The 15,575-nt window shown below is 39.0% G+C and overlaps 1 protein-coding gene across 2 annotated transcripts in view; it reads right to left on the reverse strand.

Moving 5' to 3' along the window:
- Positions 1-7,450: 7,450 nt before the first annotated feature.
- Positions 7,451-15,575, reverse strand: part of Tmem50b (transmembrane protein 50B) — a 43,226-nt gene continuing 35,101 nt past the window's right edge. For both annotated transcript variants that reach the window (XM_015478705.2, XM_015478704.2), the window contains 2 exons: positions 13,023-13,080; positions 7,451-9,232 (listed from right to left, as the gene is read on the reverse strand). In XM_015478705.2, the coding sequence (XP_015334191.1) occupies positions 9,187-9,232; positions 13,023-13,080 (104 nt within the window). In that variant the 3' untranslated portion in view covers positions 7,451-9,186. The remainder of the gene's footprint in view (positions 9,233-13,022; positions 13,081-15,575) is intronic.

Genomic DNA, 15,575 nt, shown 5'->3' on the forward strand with positions numbered 1-15,575 from the left:
ATTGTGTCCAACTACAACTAAAAAAAATATTTAAAAAAATAGAAAAGCTTCCTCTGATGGGCCATAGATGAGGCCCAGTGAGAAGTAGAGGATAAACAGTCATCCCTCAGCATCCTCAGGAGGTGGGTTCTAGAACCCTCAGATACCAAAATCCACAGATGCTCAAGTCCTTATAAAAATGGCCTATATTTGCATATAACCTATGTACCCCCTCCCATGTACTTTAAACCATCTCTAGATTATTTATAATCCTTAATACAATGTAATTGCTATATAAATAGTTTAGGGAAAAAGTCTGTATATGTTCAGTACAGATGTGATATTTTTTTAAAGAGAGAAAATTTTTTAATATTTATTTTTTAGTTTTCAGTGGACACAACATCTTTTATTTTATTTTTATGTGGTGCTAAGGATCGAACCCAGCGCCCCGCGCATGCCAGGCGAGCCCGCTACCGCTTGAGCCACATCCCCAGCCCCAGATGTGATTTTTTTAAATATTTTTTAAAGTTGTAGTTGGACACAATACACATTTATTTTTATATGGTGCTGAGGATTGAACCAAGTGCTCCTCATACGTGCCAGGCGAGCGCTCTACCGCTGAGCCACAACCCCAGCCTCCAGCTATGCTTTTTTTAAAAATATATTTTCAGTCAGTGGTTGGTTGAATCTTTGGATATGGAACCTCTTGGATGCCAAGGGAGGATTGTATAACAGAAAGAACAGGAAAGAGTTTGGACCTAAAGGGGACAGACCCATTGTTAGAAAGTAAGCTCATGCTCAGAGCCCTGCTTAAAGAGGATTATAGCTTGGGCAGGGGCCAGCAGGTAGGGGCAGGTTCAGAGGAGGCTGAACTATATTCAGGATGGATCTAATCTAGTGTCCTGGGGCAACAGGTAGTTGTGGTTTGGGCCTTGAAAGGTGTCCCTCTTGGTTGAAGGCAGCAGCTATGTCAGTAATGCACTCAAAGTCCAGGCCCAGAGCCAATGCCATTTCCAGGGTTTCGGGGGCAGGCTGGCCAAGGCTATTCCCTCAGGGGGAAGGGGCTGACTCTGACACCAAACTTCACTGACCAGGAGTCTGCCCTTGCTGTGCCTCTGCAGAAGCACCTTGAGGTCCAGTTGTACAGGCCATTCACCACTGCAGCTCAGCAGGCACGGGGCTGGCCTGTTGTTCAGGGAAGAGGTCAGGAATTATTTGAATAAGTAAAATGCTCCCCTTTCTAGTATTTTCCAAAAAAGAAATGCCTCATTCTACTTTATATATGACTAATCAACAGGATTAATACTTGTACTAACTTGGGGTTTAATTTATAGTCAAGCTAAGTACACAAACAACATTTTTGAGTTGTGAGGAATGTTTTATATATCACCTGTAATAGGGCATTATCTATGATCCACTAGCCAAACCCATCCACTCCCTGCTTTTGTCTGTGAGCCAAGAATAGTTTTTAAATCTTTAAATAATTGTGGGGAAAAATGCTATTTTATCACATGTGAAACTTTTATGAAATTCAAATTTCAATGTCCACAACCTTTTACTGGAACCCAGCAAGGCTCACTCATTTATGTATCATCTAAGGCTGCTTTCACACTACATGGCAGAATTGAATAGTTGCAAGAGAGACTGTGGGGCCCATAAAGCCTTAAATATTTACCACCTGGCCCTCTATGGAAAGTTTGCTGACCCTGGATCCATTCAATGAAATGGATATTTTGTGAGAACAAACACACCTACTCCTGTTATTTAGGTTTATGCAGTGACAGGTTGACCTATTTAATACAGAGGTCAGGAGTCATGAACTATAGGAGAGGGACATTTAATTCTTCTGTGTCCTCTATAAAGCACATGATGCACTCTGCACCAGGGAAGGTGTGACATCCTTAAAGAAAAGCAGCATCTTGAGGGACGGAAGAGCTGCCTGTTCAGCCAGTCACCACAGGGACTTCTTCCCCAGAAGCATTTCTCAGTAGAGCCTTGGGCCTTGTATACCATCTTAGTCTCTCAGCTACCTGTGTCACTGCCCTGGCACAACTTAGCTATGAACGTGACAGAAGACTAGACACAGAGTGTAGGAGGATGCAGACAAATGGAGGAGAGCACACTCTGTACCAAGAATTTGTCCTGCAGAGATCATGCAGATTAGGTGGGCTGAGGCCCCTGCTAGCCTATAAGGAAACTTTGTGTGAATTAGATAAAGGCATCTATCTTCAACACTTTATTTCCAGTTGCCACAGATTTTCTTTTTAACAGACACACTGCTCACCTGGTCTATGAATGGTGCCCCCTAGAGTTCTGCGGTACACACTGGTAAGGACTGGATGCTGCAGCCCTGGGAGGTACAGCTTTGGGGTGAGCTCACCACTGTACGGGATGGTGCAGAGATCGAAGATGAAGGACAGAGAAGTTTCCGGAGGAGATGGTGGGCATGGGGGTAGAGAGGTAAGGCCCTGGGGCAGGACATAGAGACATGGTAGGGACAGAGAAGGGAGACTTCTGTTGATAGGACATTGACTGATTTCCTACCCTGGAGAAATGAGTATTGCCCTCTCACCCAGAAACTAACTGCCTGCATGCGCAACAGCTCAGTTTCTAGCTGGTGACTGTGTCATCCAACTCTGTGACTCATTTCATTTTACATTGTTTCTGTTCATAGTGTTCAGATTAAGTCTGCAGAGTTACTGTGCGGTCACATCTCTCTGTGAGGTGTCCCACAGCTCTCCAAAGTATATTTACTGTCTGCCGAGTAGCCTGCATTGGATGTGAGAACATCTTAGCCTGTGCTTCTGTTCCGTGAGAACTGAGACTCAACCCGGGCATTCTCCAGGTCATCCTGCCTGGAACTTCCTGCCCTTCACTGCTGAAGAAGCCTCCCTGGAGGAGGTGCCAAGAGTCAAAGTGGTTTCTTCCTCCCTTATTTTGGTTTATGGTGAGGGAATACAGCAGGCTTCACCTGGGAGGGTGTGGGAACCAATCCGTGGGTGCTAGTGACCTAGGGCTTGGAACAGCCCATTGCTCTGGAGAATGCTGTTTGGGGTGCCTCGCCAGCACTAAGGAAATTGAAAATGATGCAACCTAAAATTCATCCCAGTGTGGAAATACTGGGTTCCTCAATTATTTAAAAAAAAAAAAAAAAAAAAAAAGGGCGGGGAGGGGAGAGAAACAGATGGCTAGGATTATTTTACATTCATACAGCCAGTTACAACATAAAATCACTTTCAAAAGATATTGACTGTTTTTCTTTTAATTAAAACATGGTATAAATAACAAGTATAATAAGTATAAATATTAACACATTTCATATTTGCATTCAGGGAAATATAAACATATGATATATTCTCTGTGGGTAAGTTCATTTAGGTACTTGAAAAGCATAAGAAGCCAGACGACAGAAATATAATACTAGCCACTTGGGAGGTTGAGGCAGGAGGATTACAATTTCTAAGCCAACCTGGGCAACTGAGCAAGACCTGGTCTCAAAATAAAACAAAAAGGTCTGGGAGATAACTCAGAGGCAGAAAGCTCCCAGGTTCAATTCCCAGAAACACACACACACACACACAAAAAAAACTGTATCAATATTCATTTTGGGGGGAAAATACACACAGAAGCATTCAAGCATAAAAAGGCATCAGTCTGCAACATATTATCAAACACTTCAGAAAAAAATAAAGCAATTATGGTAAAATGTTAACATTCGGGAAATCTGAAGGTTATACAGAATTTTTTTTTAAATTTTCTGTCTTAGGTTATTTAAAAATAAAAAGTTAATCAATATCTATACATTTACAACTTTTGTAGCTGGATATAAACACAGTGCACTTAATGTCGTACTAAATCACTTTTGGCAACTGGAGTAGAAACAGATGAAAATAACCTGTTTTTAGAGTGTTCTCTCTGGTTTTCAGTCCATACCTCTAGGATGAGAAAGAGGCCAAGATGCTCCTAAATCAAAAATTTCATACACTCTATATTGGCACAAGGGTCTAGACTACATGCCCTGCAGTATTTACCTGTAGAAATTTAAAACATCCTATTTGTCACAGATAAAATATTTTGAAATGCATGTATTTTCATCAAAAAATCCTACAAAAAGCGATTTAAGTGGTGATAAAATCGTTACAAAATAATCAGCACCTGCAGGCTCAAAACAACAAAAACTAGTAAATTTGAGACGCTCGGTTTTCTTATCGTGGCACGCCACCTTGTGGCCAAAAGCTGAAAGACATCAGAGGAGGAAGGAAACCTCTCTTAGAGAGGGTCAGAGAGGCCTAAGTTTATTTTTCCCTATTTCCAGGAACTGTGCAGGGCATTTCCTCAGAATAATTCTCAAACACACCAATAGGGAAACAGTCTCAGGGTCACATAGCTAATAAGTGGCAGAGGTAGAATGAGGGAGAAGTAAACTCACCTAACCATAAATCTACAGCCCCCAAGAATCCCGACTTCAAACCAGAATTCTCTAGAAACCAAAACTAGAGGTATTCTCCTACTGTCCCCCTCATTGACATTTTTATTCCCTAAAATCAGGCTGGCAATGGTTTTTCCCAAAGCCTGTGGCTTGGGTTAATTCTATATTCTCCTAAAGCCACCATAACAGCAGCAGTTTCCTCAAATTATATTTCTCAAATGTCATAGGAGATCAACTTCTGGGTCTCAAGTATGGAAGGTACAATATAACTGACTCTTTCCTTCTAAAAACTTACTGCACATTTTTGAAGAGCTGTAAGGGGGAAAAAATGTACGGAAGGTTGAGAGGAGGATATTTTGACCTAGTTCAACCCAGGGATTCAGCCCAGGGTCTGCCATACTTCTTGGACACGTTTTCCTGGGTCCTGAGAGGATACAAATGTTTTATATATATATTATATATAATATATATATACTCATATATCTGGGAAAATGCTGGTGGCATGAAGAGTGGGTTTGGGGGGTCAAGAAGGGCTGAGTCAGGATTCCAATCAGTAAGATACTTGACCTCTCTGATCAACGCTTTTTCCTCTGAATTGTGAGAATGGTAGGTGACCCCAGGTGAGAGAGTTCTCAGTGCTGTGTTAAGTGACCCCAGGTGAGAGAGTTCTCAGTGCTGTGTTAAGTGACCCCAGGTGAGAGAGTTCTCAGTGCTGTGTTGAGTGACCCCAGGTGAGAGAGTTCTCAGTGCTGTGTCAAGCAAGAGAATGATGCTAAAACAAGGTCCTAACATGGAATGATTAAGCTAGCAGTATTAAGAGGGGGAAAAATGATGGACGATCATAGGAATGATGAAAAAAATAACAGTATTAAAGAAAAATAAGTCATTAGAAACTCCTTAGCTACAGTACAACTTCATTATTCATGCTCTGTAATTGCAAGTTCACCTACTTGCTAAAATGTATTTGTTAAGGTACTTCATGCTTAATGAAACTTCGTTTATTGTTGAATCGGAATCAGTATTTGATGGTATTTCTGGATCACTCGAGTATATGTGCAGAGACTAAGTCACCTGATGAGCTGAGGTGAGCAAAGCAAGGTTCTCCCTGCCTTCTCCTTTCCGCTTTCCCACTGTGAACAGCGACCCTTTCAGCCTGCTTAGCACCAGTGTCTTCCACACTTGGGTTCTTTCTGTGGGTGATTTCCAGCTTAAAAAATGGCCTCCCCGTGTATTGCTGAAGTTGTCCAGCAGTGTGCCTTAGGGAGATCTGTTAGGGGTTATGGTGAACAAGGAAGTTTAAGCACGTTATGGCGCCGCAAATCCAATGGAGGTGAGTCAACAATATATATCAAATAAGGTGTCTTTAGACATAAATACACATAACACAGAGTTTTATATTCATCAGCCAAACACAACATTGAGACCAGCAGCTCTAGGAACCTACCCTGTCTTTCCCCTAGAGACGATGAATTCGAGACAGTGCTCTCGAATTCAGAGTCCACTGCAACTTTATAGAACCCACCTACTGAGAATATCAAGAATTGACTATACTTGGAAAGTTTCAAATTTAAGGTAAAAGGGAAAGAGGTGGAGGACAAAATATTTTGGGACTGGTAATAATGAAATCCAGGGGATGGGTTAAAATGACAGACATTAATTAGCTTAATTTAATCACTCCATGTTGTATTCAAACATCCTATACCACTTTGCACCTCATCAATTCATAAACTATAATTTATCAATACATAATTTTAAAAAGTATGAATTTTTTAAAAAGGAATTCAGGCATGAGACCCTTTGGATATTAAACCACCAGACTCAGCACACAAATTAGTTCACTTATAATAAAATGGAAAATTATTATTTCTAAGAAAATGGGGATGGGCTATGAAAACAAAAATCGTGTCATGATTCCCTCAAGGTTAAAAAAAAAAGACTCTAGGATTAAATAAGCATGTTCTGATTTTCTTCAATAATTCTTCAGAAAAACATTGCAACTATCAAACACAGCAGGCTATTCTTTTATTCTTAGAGAAATAAGGAAAAATAATCAACTGAGTGACTCAATTGCTGGGCTGGGGCTGTAGGTACAGCACATGCTTGGCATGCACAAGACCCTGGGTTTGTTGCCCAGCATCAAAAAAATACTAATTTCTACTTCAAGTTCTCATTTTTCCTATCTTAACAAATGATACAGTGAAGAAATTGATTTGAATAGCACAAGCTTAACTGGAATATCTTCTAACAAAATGTAAAGCAGTGCACAATAGTGCACACCTGTAATCCCAGCAACTCAGGAGGCTGAGGCAGGAGGATTACAAGTTCAAGGCCAGCCTGGATATCTTAGCAAGATCCTGTTTCAAAATTTAAAAATTTTAAAAGGCTGTGAGTGCACGGGGGATGTGGCTCAGGGATAGAGCACTTCCCTAGCATGGCAAAGCCATCTTCAATCCTTAGTACAGCAAAAAAAAAAAAAAAAATGTTTACAGAATAAAATTAGCCTTAGGTGTTTCTCCTCCAGGGCTTAAATGAGTTATCACTTGACCTTAAAATATGTAAAAGTAGCCCCAAACTTCCACAAACTTTAACCAAAATCCAATTTAGTAACGATAGGAGAGTGGCATGGAAGAATTAGGATAAATTTATACAACTGGCAGAAATTCATCTGAAGGAATTTTAATCTATAAAGAAGCAATGCAAACAAATACTCTTGAGTTGACATCATACCAGACACCCTTCTTCTATCAAGGAAAAATAGAGAACATGAGTTCACTGTGTCTGCATTGACTACTCCAGGGTTCTTGCTGAAGAGGCCAAGTTAGTGGTTTGAATTGACCTTTCAGTCCTCAAAACTCATTATGGTAATGCATGTCAATGTCTTAGGAGAAAAAAATATATAATGGGAAAATCCAGCCTGTTTTTTTTTTTTTTTAATCAATGGAAACACAAAGACTACAACAAGGATCTTAGAGATAGTTTATACAATAGAATACTCTGATAATGGTAGTCCACACGCAAAAGACATTCAGACTCAACAGCCACTGAACCTGGGTAACAGCGAGACCTTTATTAAGGGAATCACATGTGTCTTTAAATGATTACCAAGGATCCTACTAACTCACAGTCTCTGTGAGGTGGATACTAACATTATCTCTCTTTTTCTTTAATGAGAAAATAAACACAGGAAATTAAATGACTTGCTCACAATTAAAAAGCAAATTCATGTCAGAGTCAAGAACAGAAAAGACCACACCACCACTTTCAGTCGGTCTTTCAGGGATGCCCTTCATAAACCTTTACACCAACATCTTACAGTCTTGGCATTATTTCTCCTTATTTTATAAGGATGAACTGTTTTGTTGTTCAGTATACTTAAACAAGTAAAAGTGAACAGCAAACCAATCTTTATGGTCCATTTTCTCCAACACACAATATTAAATGTATGAGCAGTCATGTGCATTGCAACAGGTGATAAGGCTGGGAACAAGTCGTCAGTCTTATGATTGATTCTCTGGAAGCAAGACAAAGCTTACTGCCATTTTAGGAAACAAGAAAGAAGTAAGATGGCATCTAGATAAAAGGCACAGCATTCTGCAATTGCTTCATTCGCTGCCCACAGCAAGTCCTCTCAGAGAGGAGACAGGAGTTATGCAAGATAAGGCTTGCATTAGAAGTTGCATATACTACCATTGTACCATTCTGTTTTACAGCAAAAGGCTCTATAAAACCCCTCTGGGGAAAAGTGCAACATAAAATCTTTATAACAAAGGAAAGCAAAAGTGTCCCAAAGGGCCCATAGGAATATACAGTGCAAATACAGGATTTCAAACTCGGTAAAGAAGTTTTGGATCAGAGTGAACTTTTAGTTGAAGATAAATTTTGTAGCAACTGTTCACCCAAAGCTTGAGAGCCAGAACAAAAAGAGACTTGCAGTCTGTCTCTAAATGGATGAAATGCCTAAATTTTCACTAGGTCATAAAATCCCGTCTGGGAAGAAGCTTTATCTTTAAACTAGTTATTTTATTTTATTTTTTTTTAAATATGGTTCATGCTTCTAAACTGAAGCTGTCTCAAGCTTGCCTGCTATGGAACCATGTAATGTCAGATAATGACAGGCTGTCAAAAGATAACCTGGTAGATCATTTAAGCTGCTTTTACAGGAAGAACATGCTGAGCTGCCTTATAGCCTTTACATTAACCATACAAACAGAGTTTATATGATTATCCACTATCCTTTCCCAGATAAAGTCATATTAAAGGAATTCTTTTTAAAAGAAACTTTCAAACTAGTCCTTTGGGCATTTAAAAAATCTTCATATAAAAGTCCACTTCAAAAATCCCATTTGTAAGCCAAAATAAATTACAACTTGCAGAAATATCTTTTTTAATGGCTCAATGCTTACTCCAATGTACATGGAGCTATATTTTTTGCACATCTTCGGAAATTGGAGACACTGAGACAGAGTATTTACCTCTAAACATGATGACATAACCCTGGCTCAGGGAACAGATCAAGCTTTAAGTCTCGGGAATAAAAAAACTGATACTCATCATCAAATCTATACAGTCTTATATTATGTACATATTAACAGTCTAGTCAATGAAAAAAAAGGAAGGAATTTCAGAAAACTATTTCGAAACTCAGGCATAAAAATGTAAAGAAACTAAACATTTAATGTACAATCTATTCCATTTGGCAATGTGTAAATTATATCAAGAGATAAAACCTATCTACAAATAGGATATAACAAAAGGAAAATGTGATTTAAGAAGTGATCTCAGGTCCAGAGCTCTTCAGTTCTTCCAAATTTGTAGATCAGAGTGCTTAAAAAAATACGAATACAAATCATGAGAAACAAATGAATGAGTGACACAGAATCTGTTTTCTAAATATACTTTGACAGGTACTTCACTGATCCCTTTGCATTCATTTATAAAACTAAATGAAAGATCATGGTGGAGGTATCTAAATTCACTTATTTTGTAAAGCAGCTTAATCATGATGGCTGAGTTTAAGTATTCCTTCTTAAAGCCTAGAAAGTTATTACATAGGAAACTTGTAGGGGAAAGAGACATTTCTCATAGTGGCAGTCCTTGGGGCCCACTATATCTGAGTTACAGTCACCAAAGCTTCTTTATTCTTTTAACAAATCATTATTGTGTGCTCAGGACTGGCTACATGTCAGGCCCTGGCTAAGTGTTGGGATATGACTGAGTCAAAATGCACAAATTTGCCTCCTAATGCAGCTAAAAGCCTAGGGAGGATGACAATCAAATAAATGTAAAAGTCCAACTGAAAAAAAAAAAAAAGCCACAAAGGAGCAGCACACAAATATCATAAGAGGGAAATATAAGGATGTGATCTACTCAGAAAAGTCAAGAAAATTTTCCTGAGGAAGTGGTGCCTGAACCAAGATCCAAAAGAAGAGGGAATTGTCTGCAAAGCTGGAGGAAGGAACAGAGAGATGGGACCATGAGGACATGCTGCATGTGTTGAATTTGAAATGTCAACAACCTGAGAAGAGATGTTAAGTAAGAATCTAGATACAGAGTTTAGACCTGGAAACACACCCACAACTCATCGGCATCTAAGCAATAACTGAAATTATAAGCATAAACGAGCTCATCTAGAGAGGAGAAGAGCAAGAAGACAAGAGTGAGCCTAGAACAGAGCCTTAAGAAACTTTAAAAGGTATGGTCAGGGAATGTGTGTCAGCTTGCAGGAGTGGCCAGTAGGAGAGGCTGTGACCCAGTGTGCTATTCGTGGTGCTGAGAAGAGGCCTAGCACATGGACACACAAAGGCTGGCCTGAGAATTTGCCAGCCCCTGGGCCCAGCACACAGTTGATGCAGCTGTCACTGTCCACCTGAGCACAAGTCTTAATGCACACAAGGTTCTTGCTCATCCAGCTGTCATTTATGTGGATTTATCTACCACCTCAAACAAGTGCACTTAAATCTAAACAAACAACTGAACTTAAATCTAATCCCTAAAAAATACTGCCTAAAATGTCCTCATGAAAATTTACTGGATCTCCTGAAGGCTGTCAGTCACAGGGCAAGAAATACGATCACAAAATAGCAGGAACTCAAACATCTTTCAAAATCAGGAGTGTCCAGGCAACAGTGCAGTAAGAGGAAACCCAGATAAAACATGGGCGTCTCCCTGAGTTCTGAGTACAGGGAACCCAAAGTGGTGACTTCAAGGCAAAGTACAGAAAGTCATGCAGAGGGAGCCCAGGAGAGCCATGGGGTGGCCACTGCATCTTCACTGAGTACTGATCAGCAGGTACACTGAGGAAACTACACAAGCAGGAAAAGAAAAGCCCCCTGGGTCCCACAGGGCTGGGAGAAACACCCAGTTTCTCACACAGATTGGAGACACTTCAGGACACATGGAACATCAGAGTATAGGAAGGAACACTCAGAAGGTAGTACTAGGAAGGGGACAAATTAGTCCTGGACAAAAGCTGCTCTGGTGTTGCTTAACCAAGCTTTAAAAGAAAAAGAAAAGACTTGATAGGGTCAAGCCATTTCCAAGTGACCTAACTGCATCCCAGAACAAAGTTGAAAAATATTTGTGAAATAAAAAATCCAACCCCAACAAATTGCATGTAAAGCAGCAAGTAGGTGAAAATAGATGCAAACTGAAAAGTAAACAGAAGCAGAAATAATCAACAGAAGCAAACCCAGAAATGACAGAGGCAATTAGACAAAGGCAATGAAATAGTTGGAAACATACCCAGTATGACCAAGAGGATAGAAGAAGGCAAGAGTACGTTAAGGAGAGACAAGGAAAATATAAAAAGACTTAAATCAAGCTTCTAGAGATGATAAATACAATATGTGATATAAAAATGTCACAGGATGGGATAACAGTAGATCAGAAGTCCATGAGTCTAGACTTGTGTTAGGAGTCCATTAGCAGTGAGCCTAAAGACCCAACAGTAGACACTGTTCAGACGGAACCAGTGAGAGAAAAACAACAACTGAATATGAGTGAGCTGCGCCAGGCCTGGTGGCAGGTGCAGTGGGTCCAGCTACTCGGAGGCTGAGGCAGGAGGAGTTCAAGGCCAGTCTGGGCCACATGGTGTGAGATCCTATCTCTTTAAAAAGAGGAGGAAGAGGAGGAGGTGGGGAGGAGGAGAAGCAGAAGAAGTGGAAGCAGAAGCAGAAACAGCAAAAGAAACAGAAGCAGCAGAAGAAGAAGCAGAAGCTGAAGCAGAAACTGCAGCAGCAGAAGCAGAAACTGCAGCAGCAGAAGCAGCAGTAGAAACAGAAGCAGAAGAAGCAGAAGAAAAAACTGCAGAAGCAGAAGCAGCAGCATCAGAAGCAGCAGCAGAAGTAGAAACAGAAGAAGCAGAGAAGGAGGAGGAGGAAGCACTGATGCAGAAGAAGAGGAGGAGGAAGAAGGAGGAGGAGGAAGAGAAGGAGGACGGGGGAATATTTGAAGAAATAAGGGCTGAAAAGAGTCCAAATTTGACGAAAACCATAAACCACAAATCCAAGAAACTCAATAAACTCTAATCAGAAGAAATATGAAGAAACCGCACCACAGCACATCATAACTCTATTGCTTAAAACGAGTGACAAAGTTCCTCAAGGCTTAGATCTTACTTAACGGATGCCTAAAATACCTATGTTGACAGCAAGACATTTGCTCTGAAACACAGAATACAGGCGTCACTCTGGAGGTGGAGGCTTCTTAGAAGATTTCCCCTAAAAGAACACTTTGGGGGGGTAAGCAGGGGGTACTGAGAAATAGACTCAGGGACACTCAACCAATGAGCCACATCCCCAGTCTTATTTTGTATTTTATTTAGAGACAGGGTCTCACTGAGTTGCTAAGCACCTCGCGCAGTTGCTGAGGCTGGCTTTGAATTCATGATCCCCCTGACTCAGCCTCCAGGCCACTGGGATTATAGGTATATGCCACTGTGCCCAGCTTCCTTTTTATTTTTGAGATAGGGTCGACTCAGATGCCCAGGCTGCCTGGCACTTGTAATCCTCCTGTCTCAGCCTCTTGAGTTGCTAAGATTACAGGTGTGCACCATCACACCTGTAATATCATTTTTATACCTGCTTTAATTTATCTTAAGAACTCAATTAGAAAGCTCAAATCCTACCAGGGTTGGGATATAATATGCATACTGTGTATTAATTCTAATTTTTCCTTTTTCTTATTTTTCATAAAGGTACACATGTGTTGTTTTTGTTGTAGTTTAATAAAGCAAGTGTCTAGGTTCAAATCCCTGCTTGCATTTACTATCTGGGTATTGTTAAGTAAGCTCTGAACCTTATTTCCTTATCTATAAAATGGGACTAACACCTGTTATATATATATTGAAGTATTAAATGGTAACATATATATTATTATGAATTAAAAGGTAACATATATATAAAGTATCCAGCTGAGGTCTTGGCACATGGCAGGACCTCTAATTAAAAGGCCTGTATGTGCTCTTATGTAACAGTGGCATTTTTTTTTAATTGTTTCAAGCAGTCCTATCCTTTCTAACTAATACAAGGGACTCCTGTATGTTCCATGCACATGCTGCTCTTATAGAAGAACTGACATTTCTGTGTTACAGAAGTAAAGAAATTAAGCAACTTACCTAAAAAATATAAGAGCATTTTGAAAAAAGACAGCTAGTCCCGGATAAACATCAGTATCTGCACATGCGAAGTAAAATGGATTAGAAGATTACAAAGACAAATGGCAGTAAGAAAGTCGGTGACAATCATAATGACATACTCTACATATTAGAACATACTACTGTTATTAATACACCAACTCTAAGACATCCATAATGAAACTGAAATAATAAAACACCAATTTCATTCTCCCAAAGATGGCTCTTAGCAGATTTTCTTTTTGTCTAAAGTAATTGCTATGGTTTTAACTATTTTGATCCCAAAAGTTTGAGACCAGCCTGGGCAACCTAACAAGACCCAGTTTCAAAAACAAAACAAACAAACAAACCAGTGCTAAAGAATCAGGTTTTGTTTTGTTTTGTTTTGTTTTGTTTTTTGGTGAGGTTGGGGAGTACTGGAATTAAGATTAGGAGCATTTTGCCACTGAGCTACATCCCCAGTCCTTTCTATTTTTTATTTTGATGCAGGGTCTAGCCAAGTTGCTAAGGCTGGCCTCCAACGTGCCATCTCCTCAGCCTCCTGAATGGCTAAGATATAAGTATGTGCCACCACACCTGGCCAGCTTGTCCCTTTGCTTCCTATGACCAATACAGAAATATAAAATGGGGTTTGGAATGTAGCAATTCTCTAGAAATTTAAAATGATAGAAAGATACAAAATAAAATTTTAATTTTTTATAGTTTTCTAATGTATTTTCTTTCATGAATTCAGGAGTTATATTGTACAAATATGACCTATATCATTTTTTTCACTGACTCTATCCTGGAGGAAATAGTTTCTATTTTCATAGGAAGAGGAAAAAAAGCAGAAACTACTTAAATTTTTTGGATAATTAACTTTTGTTAAACTATACAGATTAATTAAAAAATACTGGACAGGATGAAGAAACTGGTTTAACTTTTTGTTTTAAGCATCATAGCAAACAAAAGAGAGTTCCAAGTTTAACCCCAATTCCTGGGACTGAATCCTAATTCTATCATGGACTAATAAACAATATGACCTTATGCAAATTACTTAATCTCAATACATCTTGGTTTCCTCACCTGTAAAATGGGTATTATGGGCATCTATCCCACAAAGAGTCAAAATTAAATGAATGTCTATGTATACTGTCTAGGTACCTGGTTCCTTAAATGGTACAGGTTGAAATATATCTTATCCAAAATACTCAGGACCAAAAACCACTTCACATTTCATATTTTTTCAGATTTTGGAATATTTGCATAATAATGAAATAATTTGGGAGTTCTACCAAAGTCTAAACAGAAATTCAGTTATGTTTCATGTACACCTTATACAATAGTAGTCTGAAGGTGATTTTATACAATATTTTCAGTGCACCTATGTTTTGACTATAACTCATCACATGAGGCCATGTAAAATTTTCCACTTGTGACATCATGTCAGCAATTAAAAAGTTTTTGATTTTGGAGCATTCTTGATCTCAGGTTTTCCTGTTAGTGATGTTCGACCTACATACATATAAATTACAGCTGCTATTATGAATATTAACAATTTAAAAAAACTGTACAGTAAAAGATTGGAAACATGTAATAAATGTCTTCTGAAATAAAAGTATATTCACTGTATAAATAGAAGATTATAGACTGGGGATATAGCTCAGTTGGTAGAGTACTTGCCTTTTATGCTCAAGGCCCTGGGTTTGATTCCCAGGACCAAAAAAAAAAAAAGAAGAAGAAGAAGATGATTATATATAATGAGCAATGCTGTTGAAATAAGATGAGACCCATAATTAAGAAATTTCTCAAAATGCACTAGTTCTTGGGGCTGGAGTCGTAGCTCAGTGGTTGAGTGCTCACCTCGAATGCATGAGGCACTGGGTTCAATCCTTAGCACCATGTAAAATAAAGATATTGTGTCCATTTACAACTAAAAAAAAAAATTTTTTTTTAATGCACTAGTTTTTAGGCTAGTGGCAGAGTGCTTGCCTAGCATGTGTGAGGCCCTGGGTTTGATTCTCAGCACCGCATATAAATAAATAAAACAAAGGTCCATCGACAACTAAAAAAATTTTTTTTAATTAAAAAAAATAATAAAAATAAAAATGTACTAGTTCTTGAAGATTAAGATAGAGCCAATGAGTGTACAGCCTTTATAAAAAACACTTCCCTACACACCTTACAGAAATGACAAGTTATTCCCATTTTCACTATAAAAACTGGAAAATGTTATGTGCTGCTTGAAGTAACTGTTAAAATAAGCAGAAGGTCATCAAACTACAAAATGGTACCCAAAAACTTACCTCAGTATACAAACTGAAACCTAATTTAGAAATGTATTCTTTATAATGTAAGATTTTTCTATTTTGCTTCTGGGTTCAGCCTATTAAGCTTGCTGTTCCTGCTGCTGGATGAAGCTCTCTGAACCTGTATGGTTTTGGGTACTGCCCAATTCATGAATCATTCTTTGCCCAAATAAACAGTTCAAGTGTCAAGTTTTTCATTTAACATAACTATACAGACCTTTCAAGGAAATCAGTGATAGCAGCTCAC

Source organism: Marmota marmota, unplaced genomic scaffold, assembly GCF_001458135.2.
Source record: "Marmota marmota marmota unplaced genomic scaffold, marMar, whole genome shotgun sequence".
Lineage (NCBI taxonomy): Eukaryota > Metazoa > Chordata > Mammalia > Rodentia > Sciuridae > Marmota > Marmota marmota.